The sequence below is a fragment of the Lissotriton helveticus genome, chromosome 4_1, assembly GCF_964261635.1.
Source record: "Lissotriton helveticus chromosome 4_1, aLisHel1.1, whole genome shotgun sequence".
In the NCBI taxonomy this organism is placed as follows: Eukaryota; Metazoa; Chordata; class Amphibia; order Caudata; family Salamandridae; genus Lissotriton; species Lissotriton helveticus.
In genome coordinates this window covers 1,587,651,176-1,587,673,139 of record NC_136063.1, presented here as the reverse complement: position 1 = coordinate 1,587,673,139, position 21,964 = coordinate 1,587,651,176, and the positions used below count along the sequence as shown (strand labels likewise).

At 41.0% G+C, this 21,964-nt stretch overlaps 1 protein-coding gene across 1 annotated transcript in view; it reads left to right on the top strand.

Moving 5' to 3' along the window:
* Window positions 1-21,964, top strand: part of POU6F2 (POU class 6 homeobox 2) — an 875,167-nt gene that overhangs the window by 306,809 nt on the left and 546,394 nt on the right. Inside the window, exon 2 of the mRNA XM_078685854.1 lies at window positions 19,118-19,209. Within this exon, the coding sequence (XP_078541980.1) occupies window positions 19,118-19,209 (92 nt within the window). The remainder of the gene's footprint in view (window positions 1-19,117; window positions 19,210-21,964) is intronic.

Genomic DNA, 21,964 nt, shown 5'->3' with positions numbered 1-21,964 from the left:
CTCACACTTTGATATCTCAGTCGAAAGGGAAACATTTTTTTCTGCTTTTTACCTTAAACTATGATTTCTTGTGGACTTCCCATCTAACTTGTTTTGCCACTGTGGTGCCCCTTTGGGCCAGATGTATGTACAACTGGTCGCAAAATACTGGTCACATTTTGCGACTAGTATTTTTGTGACCAGTATGGTAATTTGCAAACTGACCTATGTAATAATAGGTTGGTTCGCAAAGAAATTGATTCATAATGAGTTTCAATTTGACCTACATTATGAATATTAATGAGGTAGGTCGCAAATTACGACCCACTAGTGATTTGCAGCCATTACAGGGATGGTGGCCTGCTGAGGTCAGCAGGCCACCATGTCTGTTATTGCTTTTAAATAAAGCAATGTTGTTCTTTAAATGCAACCTAGTTCACTAAAAGGATAACAGGATGTGTTTATACAAAAACAATGAAAGTATAATTTTCATTTTTAAGAGTAGGCAGTGGTCCGGACCGCTTACTCTTGAAAAATATTATTTTCAACATTCATTTGTAGATGGGTTAACCTCTCCTTTGAAGAGGTGGTAAAAGAATTCATGTTTTGCGACTGGAATTTAGTTGCAGAACATCAAATACATACAATTCCAATTCGGTATTTGGAAGGGACGCCCTAAACATGCCCATCCACCCAATTGTGCAGCCTCAAACTTCCCGATTCACAGAATCGGGCCATTTGTGACTGCAAAAAGGCTTCGTACATACGGCCCTTGCTTTTTAAAGGTGACTTAACTATAGACCTTGGAAATGGTCTAATAACTGTGAGGGAGAATGCAGTTTCTTCTCTATTCTTTTTATACGTGTTCACTGATGTTTCACTCAAAACACTTATTACACCGATCTTCACCCTCCCCCTACTGCCCTAATGCAATGTGAATCCCAGGGCTCCATCCTTGCCACTAAACTCTTCAGTCTTTACGTTGACCCTCTTTGTTGCGAGGTTAACCCCAAGGCTCTGTCCTTGCACTACTCTCATCAGTCTTTCCCTTGAACCACTTGATGTATTACTGCAAATCTCAGGCAGATCCACCCCCAACATGCAGATGCTGGCCTACTTCTGAAATGGCCTGTGTCGCTCTGACAGCGATTCAGAAAATCCACCTCTTGTGAATCTCCCGATCCAATCATAAATCCCTTACCACTTTGGAATACAAGGCCACCATCAACTGCACCAAATTCCTAGAAAGTATCCTCTACAAGAACTTTCACCTCCCCACCCACAGTGCCTTGATCAAGAATGACTATTTCCAGCCAATGTTCATGAGAGTGATGAAATGCTATATTCCTGAATAAGACTTTAAATTAGGTCATTGCTCAACGTTAGACAACATCTTACCCCTTGTATGGGTGTTCTATATGCTGTGGCTGGTCTCTCTTTTGGCAGCTACTATTTTGACCATGTTCCATCGCCTTGGTACATAGAATACAACCAGCTGGTGTAAAAAAATGAACATCTCAGGGGTGCTGTGTTCACTGTGGCGCTCAAAGATGTCTCTCGGAGATGTCTTTCAGAAACATTGGGCTTTGAGAAACTGCACCATGGCATAATCATCCTGAGGATTTGCCTCAAAAGCCTGAAATACCTTCCTGCTGAACTCATCATTCACCATCCCAAGCTTGCATGTATTAAAGAAATTATTAAAGACCTAAAATGCCTCCTATAAGAGACATATCTCGTATCTCGGGTTAACACCTAACCCATATAGGGATATACGTGGTTGCATTTCACTTTCACATCTCATAAAAGATGATCCTTTGCACTTTGTCTATTTATTCATATCTGTCTGTCAGCCAAATGTGGTAATTTACACTTGCTCATTGTAAATGATAGAAATGTAGTATATTCCTCATTTTGCATTAATCTCCTGCTAAATTTGTATTACTCACTTCTATGTAAAATGCTTTGATGCCAATATAAACTACAAACAAATAGGCTGAACTTATTTATAAAGCTATTCAACTTTTGTGATTGGTACTTGGGCCATGATATGTGCAGAGTACTGGTGGATCTGGGAGGAAATTGCATGTGTTTGCCACCACAATGTTGGTCCTTGCCTCTACACTTAATAAGCTATGTGATTTGTTGATTGAAATGATCCATGGAAAATTGCTTTTTAAATACTCCACTTTCCCTTTTTCCTTTTTATTGATGGCCTTGCAAGCATCTTCCTTACTATTGCCCCTGTCAGCATTCTCATCTGCCACCATTGCTTGCTCAAAAACCTTGAATAGGAACCACATGAACAAGTTGTGTTTGCCAAAACAATCACTGCCACTCACAGAAATTACATCTTCAGATGACATTCATTTCGTATCAGTGAAACAGGCTCAGTGCTTCTGTGTCTGACAGGCACATAAATAGTCTCCATCATACCATGTGTATCTTCTAACTTTCAACTAGTGATTCCCACTGCGGGTCCTGTAGAGATGATATAGAGCCTGGCAAGCACAGGAAGTAGAAGAGGTTTGTCCCTCTATATCTGCAGCCATTACATTCACACCACACAGTAAGACAATGCAGTGCGGGCGCTACAAAGAAACACCCTCTGTTGGGTACAATGTGTGCTTGATTCATTGTAGACTTGCAACCACACACAACTCCACTGTACTTGGGTTTGCTATCATTATCTTGCAAGCGGCAATTAATGTTATTTTATGAACAGCATTTCTACCAAGTCTTCTAAAGCAGCCCACAGTCATTTTAGAGCTAATTCTTGAAAAAGCATAGACAAGAGTTCATTAATCCTGTTTTTGGGTACGCCAGTTTTTTACCAGAATAATTTACATAGACTACACGGGGAATGATGCATGAGCACTTACGTGAATGTGAGGGGGCAGGGACTAGGAAGAGAAAAGTTGGACCATACATGCAAAACAGCCAACGCATTTAATCCATTAAAGTTTATAAACTATTGACCCTGGTTTGCAGTGACGATTGTAGCAATATTGACAGTGGAGTACAAAAGAACAACAGATGCATAGCCTACCAAAAATATTCTGACAGTGAAATTTGAAAATGAGTATTGTAAAGCTCACAATACATGCTAAACTCATGTTGAAACATTTGGATTACTATGTTCTATTTGGGGGAGGGGAAGTTTCACCAGAAGGAGAAAGACAAACTTGAGGCAGGCCAGAGGCTCAATACTAAAATAAGTCATGTTTTAAAAAGAACTGCGAGGAGTCCAGCAGTTAAACATGGATACTGTGGACATAAGGAGACATAGGTAAGAAACTTTAGAGGCACTCACATTCCTAAAGGGAAAAGTAAGAACACGAGGAAAGCATCATTCAGTGATGGACTATTCTATTGGTTGATATCACAGTATGAACCTGGAACAGTAAATTTGAGGAACAACTTTAGCACCTCTAATTTTCTCTCAAGGGTGTGTGAATGCCTGAATCAGCCGTCAAGAAGATATATTCTGTCCAAATGACACATATGAACTCAGAAAGGTTCACGGATAATATAGGGTGCATTACTACTGATTTGTGGTGGCAACACTTGAGGTCATTCGAAGGTTGGATGATGTGATGACCCTTATCCCTCATAAGATCCTTGCCGTGATTTCAGAGTGTACTGGGTGCACAAACTGCTGCTTGCACTATTTATTCCTTGAATTCATCGCACAATCTGTTTCCAACGGGTTTCATGCCCCCCATGTAGTGATTATTGCAAAAACCCTCTGAGAGGGTGGCTACATTATGAGGGCACACTCCTTAATTTTAATGCGGTATTAGCCATTCAAATCAGGGAAGATCGCTTTCCCTTCTAAGTATCTGAATACTGTTGGAAGATTATGCGTCTATCATTCTTTCGTTCTAAAATCTCAAATGCCAACTTTGGTACAGTGGGCACTGCAAACCAGAGTCAATAGTTTTTAGACTGTAATGGATTAAAATGTGTTGTTGGTTTTGCTTTATATTGTCCCACTAGTGTCTCCCTAGTCCTTGGCCACTTCCATCCACTTCACCACCACCCTATTCCGCATATCCCATTGCTGGACATATTCGGAGGGTTAGTGGTTCTTCTGCTGGAAGGGTATTTTTAAACAATTTCAGCAGAAATACCTGTGTATTTGGAATGGGGTCATTAGGGTGTGATCAGCCCTTTGGCCATGCCACCGCTGGGTGGCAAAGTTCGAGGTTCCCTTATTCAGATGTCTCAACACAAACACTTGAAGCAAATGCGGTGTAGCCTCCATATTTTGTGGAGGGCTGAGAAACCCATCAATGAAGTTCTTTCCTGATTTAAGGACACCTGCAGGATATATAACATCTACCTTCTCAAGATTTGTAATCTTGCAGACAGGCTTACTTGTTGTGGACATTAACCATGCCATTGGCCTTTTAGAATTGTGCAATGAAGTTTAGCTCCCTACAAGTAGAAAGACATCAGGTCCAAGAAAGCAAAAGATGTGACAGACTCCGTTAATTTGAGTCTCACTCTTAGTACACTGATTTACACTGCAAGTCATAACATTCAACATAGTTCAGCAGATCTTTCTGCATGGCCTCATCTAAGGATTTGTTGTGTGGAACCCTTCAAATCTTCAGTGAAATGCAAGAAGGGTTCTGAAGATTCAGAAGCATCGAAAATAAAAAGAAAGCTAAAATATTTGTATTGTATGCATCAGATTTGATACAAAATGTCATCAGGAAACTCTCTTCAAAGGAGGAAAACGTAATTAAGCAAAACTGAGAATGTTGTCAAAACCAAATGTTTCAAAAAATATAGTTGGCACAGTGCCCACAGGGGTGCAAGATCGCTTCATATGTGCTAGATGCGATGCTTCTAGATATGGATTTTCAGTTGACAAATGTGTAGGTCACATTTGACCCATTCTGGCCAATAAACTCGATAAATATATATGATCTGTAGAAATGCTCATAATTGGATCTTAAATGTTCAGCATGCATTATGCGATTTGGCTTCCTTGAGTGTGGCATACATTTGTCATATAGAGATGCATTTTCTCAACTGAGTACTGCTATATAATATATTATAGAGGCAAGCGATGGGATGACATGCAGATAGCAATTTACTGTCTTCTGGTGGTGAATCCAACGAGTGCAAGGATTGGATGGGAGTTTGGATTGGACTGCATTGGATTTCATTATATTGCATTCCATTGAACTGGATGGGAGTTCCAGTCTTCCAACATCCTAGAGAAGTGATTTCTTCAAGGAGGAGCCAGGGACAGTTTATGTGTTAGTATATGTGTGTTTGTATGTGTGTCATCTGTGTCTGAGCCTCTGTGTTTTTGACTTCTTCTCTATTCATGCATTATCCCACTAGTCCGGATCACAACAGTATGAGCTGAAAGAGAGGATGCCTGGGAGTGTTCAATCAAAACAGAAGGTCACCGATCTCTCTATGCCGAAATATGCTCTGCTCCTACAATCCCACCTTCAATCTACCTAAATCATCTCACCGACATTGTTCTAGATAAATGAATGGCTCTGAGTCTGTGTGCTTAGGTGATCACACTTCTGATGATCTGTGTGCAGGCATGCTTGTATTTCTGGTGATATGTGCGCCTGTAGACCTGTGTGCAAAGGTCCCTGTATGCCTGTTGGTAAGTAGATGCATAGATGTCCAAAAGCTTCTGTCTTCATATGAGCATGTGGCCGTAGTCAATGTGTGCACGGAGGCGTATGTTACTGGGCACATCCAGTATACCAAAGTCCCACGGGTAGGTTTAGTCAATGCTTTTTTAATGAAAAGCACCAACACTGTGCCATCCACATCTACATATAGTTCATCTCTGATGAGAAAAAAGGCGCATCCCAGTTATAAATGTTGTGTCAGGTACTCACCTCACATTTTACAGAACCTGATCTCCTGACAATTACACCGTGAGTAAGTTAGCTGTGCTCACATCTTGTTACTTATAAGACTATACACTATCCAGTAGCAATAAGGTTTATAAATTATTCTGGCATGTTGTGTCTCAGAGTGAAACTTACAGATCTGTTCTCTAAACCTCAAATAAATTCTTTGTTGCCAGGTAGTTTTGTACACAGACCTTCAGTGGACTCAAGGACACTCACACAGGCATCAGGCAAGGTGCTTCAGGGCTGCAGATCTGTTTTTCTTCTTCCGCCTTGTTCATTGGCTTGCTTTGTTCCCCCCTCTACGAAAAGGACAGCATGCATAATTTCAAAGAAAATGTGTGCCAAGCCATAATCATAAACATGGAACTGCGTGTCGCTTCATCTTACCTCAGGAGCCGCGCTGAGGGCGGACGGTGAAGACAGGTGCAGCATCACGGCAACTACTATGGAAAGAGGACTGTCACCTTGAATATGGCACCGTATTAAGTGGAATTAATGCAATATGATGGGAGTTTGCTAATGCGAAGTTAATTAGATGCCTCCTTCACACACTGACGGAGAGTCTCGCTAACTGTCTTTGATGGACTTCTGAGGACTGCTTGCTTTTTTGTCGAGCAAATTAAAATGGCTGCTTCTTCGCATGTGTCCTTTTTAAACTCTATAAACCTGAACTATTCTGAATTAAAATAAAGTTTTATAGAGAGTTTTATAGAGTATGATTCATTTCTTCAAGCTAGCCTGGCTGATGAGGTGTGGTAACCCGAAACTGGTCCCAGGATGCTTGTTTCCGGTCCAGGAAAGATCTTGCCTTGCAGTTCCTACGGGGACTGTTCCTACGGGGAGTAGTGCCAAGACTGTTTTGCATATAGCTGGGTCCAAACTGGTGTGGTGTGGTGACCAAAAATGATGGATTAAACCCAGATCTGTGACTGGGGGTGAATGTTTGATTTATTCAGCAATCTGTCCATCATTTGATAAATAATTTGTTTCTGTGTGAGGTTATGAGGTTGTGTGTGTTCATTAAAGATAATATATTTTTTTAATTCCTAGGGCTGTATCATGCATAGGGTACACTATTCCTCTCCACACCTTATTACAGCAAATGCACTGTCCCCAGCATGTCAACAAACTCTCCCCTGTTTTCTGGCGCCCACCGAATAAGTGAAAGTTATCCTTGTATACCTGCCCCTTCTGTAATTCTAAAGAGGACCAGGGGCGCAGAAAGCAGGCATCCATGCATGTTGGCCCTGAAACATTTAGTGTAATATGGTGCCTGACTTCCAGCACATTTGCCCTTCTTATTTAGCTTTTAAGAAAAAGGAGTTAATCACGTCCTCACCAGCCAGAATCTACGTAGTCTCCCTATTAAAGAACATGGCAGTTACATTTTCTAGATTTAGCAAAATGGTGAGGTAAGATTGTTGATGGTGCGCTGGTAGCCAAACACACTCAGAAAATCCACCACTGTCGTGAGACCAGAAATCTCAATGCATAAATTTATTTAAGAAAACTGGTAATTGTGAAAGCTGAGATTGAACCTGGGACATAGCGGGTAAACATCATCACACGTTGATAATTCATGTTGAGCATCGGTAGAGCAGATCATTTTTGCTTTAGCTCACATTGATAAGTTGCGACAAAATGCATATTCTATGTTTCGAAAGAGCTTCTCTTGTGATGCATGCACACATTGTGATTTAGGAGCTGTGTGGATCACACTTGAAAACACTTTAGATTTGGGGATTCACCTTGTATTCCTATTAAGCAGATAGGCTGAAGTTGTGGGTGATAACATATAAGGAGAATCAGATATGGTGGGGAACAGAGGCAGATGATGAAGTGGCAGAGAAGTAGATGATTTCTGCTGTAGAGGAGTTTAGTTTAATAGGATCTGATTGCCACCCTGTGACAGATGGCAGGAGGCTTTTGGAGATGTGTGTATAACGGAGGGAAGTGAGTTTGGGAAGAGAGAGAAAGATGTGCGTGCTGTAGGCAAAGAGGTGAAAAGAAAAACCAAATGAGCTGGTGCATGGTCAAGGGAGAAAAATAGAGGGAGATTTGGAGGGTCCCTAGGGCTGAACCATGTGGGTCTCCCACTTGTAGAATTGTGAAGGTGAAAAGTGAGAAACATTAAAATACTGAAAAAGAGCCATTGGAGAGAAAAGATGAAAACCATATTAGTGCCAGGGCCTTGATGCCAAGATTGACTAGTGTGAACATTAGAGTGTGGTGAGTGACAGCGTCAAAGGCAGCAGGGAGATCAAGACGTATGAAAATGGAGTAGAGGCAATTGTGGTGGACAGGTGTTATAAAACTGGACATATGTGAAAGGACTATTTATGTCAAGAACAGATTAAAAGATTGTGCTGATTATGGGTGGTGATGAAAGCAGTGAGTTGGTTAAAATATATTCATTCACTTAGATTGGAGGGAAAAGGTAGTATGGAGATCACACAGTAATTGGCAGGAATGCATGGGTCAGTCGTGCATTTTTTTAAATGTGGTATGACTAGAGCTAGCTTGAAGTAGGTTAGATATGTGTCTGTGATGTGAGAAAGATCAAAAAGTGTTGCCATGCATGATAAAATATATGTCGAGAGAGCCTGAGGTTTGATGATTCGTAGACTGAAAGGCTCAGAAAGTGCACGCACTGGGTTTGGCTGATTTGGGTATTTACGTCTTGTAGTGTAGAACACATCCACTCCATCAGTTGGCTTTTTACGAATCCTTTACTAATTGTCTATTCATTTTTGCACTGGTCTACTAATATGTGTTTTTTCTGGGGTGAAAAGTTGGGTGCCCAAAATAAATAAATAATATTAAAACTCTTCTAGTGCACGCACTTAGTGTTTTATAGTAGTGTCATGAGTACCATCCCAATTCTATTACAAGAAGATATACACATTAATTGATAGTTTGGAAAATGTAAGTGTAAATTTGAAGCACAGCAGAGACATCTGGATACCTCCTGAGTGTAGGGATACAACTTCAACAAGTGATGATAACACATGCTTATCACTATCACTCCTTTCCAAAAGTCTTAGTGCAGCTAGACTATCTTTTTCATAGAGAGAGTTCTGGTAGTGTACAAAAGCTGTCGTTATGAGAGAGCACCTGAATTTTGTTGTTTTGGTGGTACTCAACAGAACCTTTCGATTACAGTTTCCTTAAATGGCCCATTGCTGCATAAGACAGACAAGGGTCAGGAGTATGTGATGGTCTAATATGATTCATTTCCCAAAACTCCGACATTTTGCATATTATGTGACTGTACTTGACCAATTTCTCACATGAAAATTGAACTGTAAGGCATAATTCACATACAAAAATCACACAACATACCAACAGCTGAAAACATCTTGCACTCACAGCACATGTAGGGCCCGATTATGATCTCGCTCGGAAAGCCCTCTGTCAACTCGGATCTGGAGGGCTTTCCTAGCGAATTGCACTCCGTGAGTCAGAGCAACCAATTCTCATGCATCTGTATGGTGATGGACTCGGATCACTCGGAATACCATTGAACTATATGGGAGCCCATGTAACCCACGCGTGCACAGGCTCCCATTGCAAAAAGGGGGTGGGTGGGGAAAAGTGTGAACCCTGTGGCAGGCACCCCATGGTGCCCACCTCACTGTACAGGCATGGAAAGGGGGGGACCCATGGGTACCCCTGAGGCCGATTCGGAGGGCCCCGGGTGAAGGGGGGCCTGCCACGGCCCCCTGAAGTCTGATTCCCACAGCTGTTTCATCCCGGAAAAACCGAGTCGATGCGGCTGTCCGAATCGTGCATCATACTTGCTCGTTTGGAAGATGGCTCCATTGCGCTGCACGAATCAGCTGCAAACGAGTCGGACTGACAGGATCAGGTTCAGCAATGATTCGGTTGGCGTGGACGAGATCTTCACATCGTACTTGGTAATCCAGAACGGGGGACGATTCGGTCGGAATCATAGGCTCCGAATCGGATTTTCTTGTTCCGTGACCCGTCTGGAGGCCTTCCGACCGAGATCGGAATCGGGCCCTTAGTTTTTACATATCTGCTGAGATGTTTTCTACTCAAACCAATCCACTGTAAGAGAAAAATTACATGAAAAAGCATAACCACCAAAAAAGTAAAAACAATTATGGCATATGCAAAAAACGTTGTTCAGAAATTGCACAGGATTATGCTTGCATAGTAAAAAATATCCACCAAGTCTATTAAGAATTAGAGAGTTGAAAAGGTTCTGAGTAAAACACAATCAATGTCCAAAAAATGTTGAACGGTCACATGCCATTTGAATAAAGATAATGAGAAGGAAGGCTTTGGAATGAGAACATTTCCATCCCTAACCTTTTATAGTGAACCAAGAGTCCTTACTTTACAAGAAAAGTCAAGGGTCTGAAGCAGTTTAAGCAGAGATCAGTGTCCTATCTCTATGCAAATAATTTAGATCATCTCAAATCCCTATTCCCAGAAAGTGATATTTACTAATTTCCGCATGTTTAGCAATGTCGGGGATTTCTTACTATGCAATGGGGCACAGACAGTCTGTTAGGAAGTCCTTGTAAGGGTGGCCATTAACGAACAGTTCTACAACTTATTATGTCTTTCAGAAGTCTAAACAGGTTAAAGGTGAAATTTTCTGTCCAAAGGAATCCGATGAATGCTTTTGCAAACCAGCGGAACTGATGACTAACAAAGGGACGGCTCCTCCTCGGGAAATCGAGCGCCGCCCCACCTGCTGCAGAAGGCAAACACAAATAAATAAGATGGCATGTCAATGCCATTTTATTTATTTGCCTCTGTACCGGCTAGCGCTGAGCACAGTGCAAGGGTGGGGGTGGGGCTGAGTCCTGCAAAAGCAGGATGGCAGCACTGGTCTACCGTGCACATGTAGGATGGGTTGGCAGTCTTGTGATGGCCAGCCCAACATGCGCACTGTAGACCAAGCAATCCAAAGGCTGTGAAACAGCCTGGGGATTGCTTGCACAGGCCCCCAGCCTCAAAATGAGCATTGGTTAAGCCTGCTCTGACCAATCCTGTAGGTGCTTATTCAGCATAAGAGCATCTCCAGGATTGGTTGGCGATGCGTTTCACAAGGAGGAAGGAAGTCCTTTCTTTTTCTTCCTGCTCATGGAAAGCCAAGAGGAGTTCCGCAGCGGTCGTGCTCCCGAATTTATGCTGAGTCACACGGCTTCGCAACACACCATTATTTATTTACTGTAGATGCCACTCTGACACACAAACCTGGAGGAAGCTTCAGTGTTTTGAAGTCAGGGGTGTATCTTAGTCCCTTGAGACAGGGGTTGTGAGCCTGCGATCTGCCAACAATCATTGTCGTGTACCAAACTAAAAATTATAACGTGACGAGTGGAGAAGGAATGGATGAGCAGCTAGAATGGTCTGGAAAGCGAAATTTGGAAGCCTGGGTAAGGGTTTGTAGTGTAAGTAGTGGAGGGCAGTAAATTGAAAAGTCTACATCTTTGAAGACCTTTAAATCTATCTCAACATTGTGATCTGTATGGAGTGCAATGAAAAAAAGATTGAAAAAAGTGGCATAATCTGTGTGTAGTCCGCTGGTCCCAGCTTTCAATGCCAGTAAAATAACATGTCAATGTAAATGTTGCATGGAAAGAGTAAGAAATAATGAGAGTGGAAACCTAAAATCAGGGGGCAGTGGGGAACATTATAGAGAACATTTGTAAGTTGTAGGGTCCTTATAAACTTGAAGTTCTGGGCGTGGAATAACATTATATGTATGGAATCTGGTTAAAACCAGATCACAAAAAAATTGCATCTTTGACGACTTAGTGCAATGGGGTGTGTTAATTGTACACATGTTTACATTGGATATGTTTAAAATGTAAGATGTAAGGAGATGCAACACTTTCCCTACAATCACACAATTAGAACCCACGTTAGCAGGTTCAAATGTTGTTTTGTAAATTTGAATATAGAGGACGTAATGAAGGCTACTTCTCAAATTCTTGTGTACGGCGCAAGAGCCTGTCTGCAATTATGGTGCTACCTATTTCACTGCTGCACATTAAACAACAAAAAGTAGCGTTTTCCAATAATATAACTAAATATTTTGTATTAAAAAGACACATAAATAAACATATATAGAGACCTGAATTGCCCTGCTGAAGATGGGCAAGGGAAAATGATGAAAGAAAACAATGAGAACTTTAATCACAGAATTTGCTCCCTCTCTCTGAAAACATAAAAATATACAGAGGGATGTCAAGTATACTTTGCTTTGGTCTCCGTATCCAAATATCCCCCGTTATCCACCTGTTTAACATGTGTATGTTTTGAGCAACTAAAGGGTGTTTAATGAGATAGATTATGTATTGGCTGGAATTAATTTAATGGATTTTGTTTTGAAGCTTAGCAACCAAAAAACCTAATCTTTGATTTGGCTTGACTTGATACCTGCAGGCAATGAGGATGGCTTGACTCCAATTAAATATTCCTTTTAAGTTGCACATGGGTGTAAAGGGGCATGGTTGACGAACAGCATATCAGCCTCTGCAGGCAGCAAGAGCTAGGCGTGGCTGGTGGGAGATCCCTCCTCTAACAAATGTAAGCACTTAATCATGGTGAGGCATATCCCGCTTCCTTTCCCTGAGAACCACACATTGCACTGATGACAGACATCATATAACTATGCATGACGGAAGTGGTCTACTACAGAAACAACCCCAGGACTAATAAAACACTGGGCACATGAAAACAGTTGCTCCAGTAGCCCTAGTGATCAAAAGAGATGTGGCGGTGATCCATCAAGCATAACATGAAAGTACATTAGAAAGTCTGATTACCCCATATTGTTTCGCCATATGTTATGGGTGTTTACGTGTGGTCCTGATGAAGGTGTTTTTTTATATCTGATACCACCGAAACGTACGTTGACTGTATGTTTGGAAAACCCCAGCCCACAACAACAAAAGAATTTGGAGATCGTTCCTGAACATATTCTAAAGTGTATGTGAGATCAGGCTGGGGCACAAATGAGAGGTTGTTTTGTGAATGTGTTTGTGTGTTGTTTGAAGTGGGGAGTGATTTACGATTTAAGGGAATACACAAAAAACACTATGATGTACAGTCTGTATATATTAGTGTGCAATATATTGTGTTTCTGTTTTTGTATATGTGTATTTTTGATGTAAAAATTTGAAACTTTTTTACTAAATACCTACATTTGTGTTGATAAATACAACTATACATGATGTTGAAAAATTAGATAAGATAACAATGACTAACAAATGAAATAAAGCCACATAAATTCAATTTCATGTTGTTGTATTTGAAGTAGCCATTGGTCGAGACATTGGGCACTGAGAGACGATATTGAAGGTATATAGGTCAAGTGGGAACTTGCGCATTATTTTGTCTCAATTTTCCCCCTGATCCCAGACCTAGAATAAATCTCCAGGGGGTACCTTTTCTATTTTGTGACAAACTGCATATGCTATGTCATTATTGTGCATGCCATTAAATCTACAATGCTTAAAATAAACATCCCAGCCACAATCAACTGTCACATTTACTCAAGACTTTCCCTGGTTAAGGTTGCGCGGTATAGTGCTAAATCGGCTACAGGATTGGCAGAAGATAATAACATTCTATCTGAGCTACAATTTGGCTTTAGACAGGGCCTAGGTACAGTGGAACAAGGACTTAACCATAACATCTTACTGGGGAAGTAAACACTGGCTAAACAGGGCAGATTATACCTGGTGTTCTTCGACTTAACAGCAGCCTTTGACTGTGTAGTGCAAGTCAAACTGTGGAAGATATTGGCAGACATGGGGGTGGAAGCTCTATTTAGTACAGTTTCTGAGGCAGCTCTACAGCGATGCAAAAGCAAGGATTCAATATGGAGCTACGGGCAAATGCACTGCTCCGTTCAACGTGAAGAGGTGGATTAGACATGGATGTGTCCTGGCACCGTTTTTATTTACACTTTACATCAATGGGTTAGGCCAAGCCTTGGTGGATCAGTGGCAGGACCTGCCCCGGATAAATAAACGTTCTATACCTGCCCTTCTGTACTCGGACGATGCAGTGCTAATGGCTCGAACACAATTAGGGCTTAAACGGGAACTGACAAACTATACCGTGTATATAGAAAACTTGGGTCTTAGAGTGAATTTGTCAAACTCTTTTATCTTGAAGTGTGGGAGAGGCAACACAAAATGCAGGGACTTATTAAATGATAATAAAAAGGTGGAATTTAACATGACATTTTCCTACTTAGGTAGCCTTTTCGACCAGAAGGGGGCATGGACCCAGGCAGTAAAAGCCAGGAAGTTACTATTCATAAAAGCTACGGCAGCCCTGGGTAACTTCTCAAGGAAGTTGGGTAGAAGACCCCACGAAGATGTTGCATATATATCAGGCAAATTGTGTCACAACAGCCATATATGGGTGCAGGGGTGTGGGAGTTCTGCGATCCTAAACCCATACAGCTGGTTGAGAATGCCTTTTTAAAAATTGTATTAGCCGTCCTGAGCACCACATCTAATTATGTATGTCAATCAGAATTAGAGTTACAGCACATTTAGGACCTAATAAAAGTCCAAACTGTCCTCTTGTGGCACAGGATCTGGGATTCCTCAAAAAACACTTTTAATTGTGAGAACCTAAAAGATGGTCTTAAGCTACAGCGGGCACTTGATATCCCGTGGCTAAAATACATTAAGGACCTTATGAATGATCTTGGACACCTGGAATATTGTGTTGACCCGTGGCCCATAATCTCTGTCTCCAGAAGGGATTTTAAAAGAACCTGCATGACACATCTGGAAACAAACGGATTTTCAGCAGAGGCTTCAAGACCTACGGTGCAGTCTAACTAAATGATATTGACCACTTATGGTATTCAGCCGTTCCGAAAAATCATATTAAGTGATTATGACAGATTCGTACTGACTCATTTTAGACTTGGGATTTTCCATCATTTAACAAGTCTCCCTAAAAAAACAATTGGTCCAAAATATTGAATAATTGTTCATGCTATGACATGTCCCAGCAATCGACAATACATGTATTTTTATTTTGTAGATTTTACGAAACACAAATAAGGAGATGCATATTACCCAGCTTAAGGTTGCTGAGTCCGAGACAGTGTCGTCCAGCTTTTTCATTATTGCAATTTTCAGATAATTAATATTTCACAAGGTTAATCGTATCCTTTTAAAAAAGTGTAATTAAATGTAGAAAAACCATTACTATATGAAGTTTTTGAAGGAACCTGAATGGAAACTTAGCACAGACTGCTTATTAACTTTGTGTTGGTAAAGTTTAGGGCCATGTAATTAATATCTATTTTTTATTATGTATGCTTTTATGATTTTCTTGCACAAAATCGAATAAAGCTTTTATTGATTGATTGATATTCAAGACTCCCTATTGGATAGGGCCGTTTATGAATGTGGTTCTTAAAAAATTGCAATGCTAAGATACGTAAAAAAACGGGAATACTTAAAAAATGTCTTAACTTTCGCAATGCATAATTCATCCACAACTCAAATTCCCACTTGTTCAAGCATAATATATAACTAAATCAAATATTAAAAATAAGGCCCAAAGGTCACTTTGCTGCATTATTGGGATAGCGGGGGTGCCTTTACCAATTACAGGAGGTCAGCTAGCGCCGATTATTAAATGACAGCGGTCATTAAAAATGCCAAACATATTCTGACAGAATTCACTTCATAAAATGTCAGCAAGTCTGTGCGTTTTTATTAGTTTGCTCCTAAATCAATGTGCAAATTTCCAAGGCGTGCTCGTAAGTATTCCCAGAGCAATGTCCATTTCTGAGACTGCACAAAAAGTATTACAAATTAATCAGATTTACAGATTTCTGCATAATAGCTTCTCACACTTATTGCTTCACCCCATTTTGAAATGTTGTTATGATTGACACTTTTCAGTGGCGATGGAGGTATATTGAATAATATGTAGCAGTCAATTTTATTGGCGGCTTAATTCGTTGAAATAATTTCTTTGTATGTGTACTCGTCTACATTATTTAGGAACCCATGCTCTTGAGCCAAAACGGAATAATGTATTTTAATTGAACGGGTAATGCCTTCTCTAAAATGTGTAAGCGTGTCAGAATGAGTCTTTTGTGCTTCTCTTTGGCGGGCGAGTTAATTGGCCTAGAACTGCCTCTTTAACGCGGCGATTTCTGCTACACGTCAAAATAGAGGCTACTTCACAAGTGTTTTTCGTGAGCTCAGCCTCAGCTCCACAAAATATACCAGGCTTCATCCTCTCGTGTGTCTCTGAAGCAGCTCTGCGTGAAACACACCAAACCCTTCCCCAGCTTTCCTCCACCACCCAGAATTGGGGAAATGAGCCTCTGCAAGGCAGGAGTGTGTTCAACACCCTTATCTTTTATATTATTCATTTATTATATTTTTATATCAATCCACACAATCATCTGATCAAGAATATCGACTATCACGAAACAATACAGCAGGACTTGATATTCTAGATTCGATCGTTTTGTAGATTTGGATTTTAAAAAATTCAATATTTTGACAAAACTACCAGGAGGCCTCTTTGTGAAGGACTTGTCTAAATTGACGTCTCAAAATTTCACACACCTCACCCATGTCGTGAAAAACCTGAACTCACTCACATCTACTCGTGCTCTCTCAATCATTCACAGACTCTCACACACACCAGATCACTCACTTGCTCAATCACTGTGAGTAAATCTATCATTTAAACAAGAGAGTGAGCTGATGTGCTGTGAAATCACCTGTGTGAATTTCATTATTAATTGTGCTCGATGGACAAAGTACTGCTGCACCGCTTGCCACTTACACTTCATGTTGAGTTCCCCAACACACTTCTCCTCATGCCCCCCCCACTCAACATCTAGCTCAAGTGTTTATCCACCCATCCATCTATGCATCCATCCACATTCTTTATATATTCTAATTATTCTTGTTGTTCTTCTTTTTACTATTATTAGTATAAGGGCCCTTTGCTTTCTTTTTCGTGCATTGCATGTGCTTCTTCTTGTCTTTTTTACATTTTAATTTACTGAAATGATCATGTGCCAAGTTACAATGGTAAATTAATACTTGTCCCTTAGATAACAATGAATGTTCAAACACAGGTGACATTGACTGTGCCTCTACATGTCACGAAGCATGTGTCATGATTCACATGTGCACATGTGTCACAATGCATGTGTGTGCCTTGGTGGCAATCTTGGAATAGGTTCACTGGGCATGTGTATGTTCATGTGTCTTCACTCATGTATTGGGTTGCAGTGGCAAAGCCAATCACTCGTCCTTGTAGAGTACCAATCCATTGATTTGACAATAATTGTTTTTCCAAGCCATAAACTCCACACAGTTGATCTTGATATCCTTATCCAGAGCAATTTGTTGGGGTTGATGTCTATCTCCCTTCGTACTCTTTCCAAGGACTCAATTCAAGACTGTCTATATAACATCTAACTTTGTAAAGCAAATTAGGTGCTTATGCCTGTTTAACATAGACGAGCGGCACACTACCAAATACCAGGATGCATTAAGGTAATCTATGGAACCAATAGACAGCATTCAGTGCTCAACTCTATTGCTGGAGATCTATATCAACCAAGCAATGGAAAATAAGCTAGGCTCTTCCGATTCTGCATTGAACTAAGCCATTCGCCCATTGCTGTGACCTCGCTGTGTGACCATGATGCTTCAATCAATAAGTTCTGATCAGGTAGTATGGACAGCGGCCAGTGAACAACTTTATGGTTATGTGTGTTATGGCTGTGAAATTGAGCCCCCCTCTCCCTGTGCACATCTTTAGGGGAAAAAAATCTAAGTTGTAGTATCATAATACTAGAAACAGGCCTAATGTAATATAGCATCAGCTAGTATACAATGAATTTAATATCATGCCATATTTGGCAAGCTGCACATACTGCCTAAGGAAAATTGACTGAATCTTTTAAACCATTAAAATGAAAAGCCTGGTCTTGGGGGTGGGGGTGGTGGTGCTGCATTTAGGCGAGGGAATATGTTTAGCAGGCACCATTACATGGCCACAGACTTTTTCACTCATCCTGGCATCCTTATCTGCTATCATTGAATATTCAACATATGCCCAGAAACTGAAAGCAGATAGCGGGGTGAGGGCATACTATTTCTATTCCAGGCCTTTTCTGGCTTCCAGCTATAGAAAGCTGTAACCCCTTGTTGTCAAATTTCTCAAAACAAATAGTAAATGACATTATTAAAATTACATCTCCATACCCATCCATGAAGCATCTACATCAGGATGGGGGAGGGCGGTGGGGGTTGAATAGTTACTTGTACCAATTCCGAGGTCATTACAGTTACTGTCTCCTCGACTCTACCTTAAGCTTTACTGTAAATGACTATTGTGATGGGTTTCCCTTTTAGCGAAAGTGACTTCTGCCCCCTGGCAAGTGACTACCAACAGGCTCCACATAGGCAACCATACAGGTCATCAACGGGTAATGAACTTTAGCTCCTCCCACACCGAGGCAGGCTTGAATGCACAAAGCCAGAATTGAGAGCTTGTCAAAACCCATTGATGTCATTGGTTCTCCACTTGCATCCTGCATTCTCTCCTCTGCTGCCCTCTGCAGGTGACGAAGTTCTTGGGTACATTAGTCCATTGGGGTGTTTGTTTTTTAGCTCTGCTGAAGGGTATAAGGAAAGGCGCCAAATATATTGAATTTTGAGAGGTACAACTGTAATATGCACTCATAACACATAGATCTATCTGGCGCTGCTTCAAAAACACCGACTAATTTGTTTCACAGCAGATATATGAGATTCAGACAGTCAGGCTTTATTGAGCTATCGCGCGCTGGATGCTGTTCGCTCCTGTATCAGATTTGCTTGCGCTTTGTGAAATTAGAATTGCTGTTGCTTGCTTAAGCATAAAAGATACGACGGTTCCCACACTCACGGGGCAGCCATGTATGTAAATCGTTGTATAATGCAGCCCGCATTAAGCCGGCGATGACGGGCTCGGTTGCACTGCTGTCAGATCGCTGGAGCTCCCCGCGCGAGACGCCTGCTCGGGACAAGTGTTCGCATAATTTATGCAGCTGATAAGTGAGTTGAGCGCGCGCGTTATTGATAAGCCACTTAGGCAGAGCTTCCCCGCTTGATGCCGCGTGACATCACACCGAGCGCCGCGCGAGGATCCCGTGGACCGCGCGCTCATTAAAGATAGACTTTGTCTTTCTGTTGCAGGGGCCAGAGGAAGCGCAGCACAGCACGACACAGTCACTGGCGACCAGCATCACCCCGGCCAGCCGCACCCAGGATTCCAAGTTGGGCCTCAGGTGAGTGCACGGCCGCTCATTAAAAGTAAAGTAGCTTTTTAGTGGGGTTCTGTAACTACGCACCTTCAATGGGTGTTGCTTGGTGGACATTAAGCCAATTTAGTTGTGGCGGAGTCTATGTCCTCGTGCTGTTCCTTTCTATCAAATGACAAAACATTTTTCTGCCAAAAATGCGTTTCGAGGCTAAGTTGTGGGAGGACCGCATGCTCGGGGTCACTGGTGTGATACGATTACATCCTTGACCTCTGTGGCAAACGTTTTTATAAATCTTGGGAGTAATTTAATGTAAGAAAAAGTGAATGCAATTTTTAATGCTGCTCCGGGTTATTGAGGTTGACAAAACTGTATGCTGAGCAAAAACACGGTGGCGTTTATAGAGCAATATGTTTGTAATTGTTAATGCGCTGCAGCAGCAGACTTGAGAGTTGTGGAGCCACGTCCCAGGATGAAAGTAATATGCCTCGTTCTTTCCACGGCATAAATGCCTGATAGTAAGGTAACTCAAAGTGAAGGTAGACCAGAACACATGTCTGTCGGTCTCTCCATCTGTCCGTCTATGTGGCTGACCCTCTCCTCTGCCTGTTCTGACTTTTTGTCTTTCATGGTGTTTTATCTGAATTATCTCTCATACCTATAGTTTTCTGCTTGGCCTGCTTGTCTGTGTAGCCGTCTTTTTGTTTGTGTGTATGCGTGTAAGTTTTTTTGTCTGTTGGTCTTTGTTTTCATTCAAGTCTTGCCTGTCCCATCAACCATATATGTCTGCCTAGCATATGATATGTATTTAACTATTAACCTATTAGTGTCCAAGGGACAGGAAGGCATACTGGTCTCATAGTATTTCCTACAAAAGCGCCTTCGAAAAAGTGTAGGTTTAGGGTTTTCTTGGCAGTCACAACTTTATTTGTGGCAAATATGAGCAGAGGTTGTCCATGGTCTTTTAAAGAGGGGCTTAAATCCAAGGAACATCTGTTGATTTTAGGGATTAGTCAAAGTTGTCTTCGTGATGTAACTAAGGCCCCATTTAACTCGCATTTTGTGACTTTAGCATTGTTAATATTTTCGGACCTTATCAAGCATTGTGTGTAAAAAAGATAATGTATTACATCAGTACGACCCATAAAGAACCACCCTGAATTATAAACGGTAACTCTGCTCCACTGAAGTTACTGAAACCAGGAGTAACTGCAACTCCGGAGAGGCAGGTGCGGATACTGGGTATTTCATGTGGGGCCTAGAGGGCTCACTTAGAAATGAGGACTTACTGGGGGAATCAGACATTCTGATCTAATTTCCTGTTCATTTTACCCTGCAGTCATCTGCAGCAAGCAGTCGGGTCTCTGGGTGAAACACACCAGATTTGTGGAATTACCCTGAATCTCGCAATTCCAAGGGGCTTTACCGTTCCAATCGAATTAAATGGCCACTCAAAATGATTTAAATTCTCATTCTAGCTGCGGAATTCTCATTTGCTGTAGTTTTTTAATTTATTTTTGAATACTACAAAATTGAACCTTTGACTCTAGTGTATCCGTAGCCCTGCCTGTAGGTATAGTCACAAGGTAATTCTTTGTGAGGAACGGCCGAATTTCCTTTAAAAAGTAGGTAGTAATGGCCATTGCAGCTGATTTCATTAACTTGACTTTCCACAGGCCCTGTTAAGTTGAAAAAGCAGCCTGACGTTTTTGTTTCCCCTTAAACTCATGTAGCTGATGTCTGTAGATGATGGTTCATGTGATTTGAAGACACTGGTTGATTAAATTAGCATATGCTTAAAACGTATTCCAGACTGGAGTGACGTGGGTTTAAGTAGATTATTATATAAATAGTGAAAGGAATCACAGACAGCACTGAAACCTTCATAATTCTGGATGAGACCAAGGGGGATGGAGTGGTAAAATAGCTGTGCATTCCCTTTCAACTAAGATTTATAAACACTATTTTATTTTAATAGATAAAGACCTTACATTTTTGGTAATTCTGACAATAGAAAGTTAAAAACCACTCCTTCAGCATCTTGCTCTACACTATTGCTGCACCTTTCTAGCACTGTTACAGAGACTTTGAAAGGATGTAGCAGCCAAAGGGAGTGTAGGCGTTTATACTTTCCTAATAAGAAAAATTGCTATTTCAAAGACTTGGATGGGCCTGAAGAGCAGTTGAAAGTCATGCAATTGCAAATTAGCTTTGATTGGACGTATTCACAATGGTATTTTGGAGTACATAAAGTAGTACTACTGTAGTGCTCTTTTGTTTATTCTTACATGCCTTCATTAATTGACCCCAAAACATGTAATATGGGAATACAGTGGAAGTATTTAGGGACTAGTCATGTACAATTGGAAGTCTTAAAAATATATAAAAAAAATATTTGAATTTTGATTTTGATTCGTTTTAAAATGTTTTGGCCCCATTTCTACTCTTCCAGGCTATCAAAAGAAACCAAAGTCCTTAGCTATAATAAATACATGTTTTTAAATGATTAAACCAAGATAACCATAAATACAGGGTTCCTAATTCTGACTCTGTGGTAAGCACATAGATATTACAGAGTAGGATATAGCGGCTCAATAGATAGGAACACATTGGCTAATACAGAGGGGAAAATGAGATGACTTTGTTGAACCATAATGCCCAATACATCTTGCATTTTTATATGTCATGTTTATTTTGATGCAGTTAACATAAATGCACGTTACAGTGACAGCAAGAGTGCCCCTATAGTTATGAGTAGATTGCTTAGCCCATAGGAATTTTG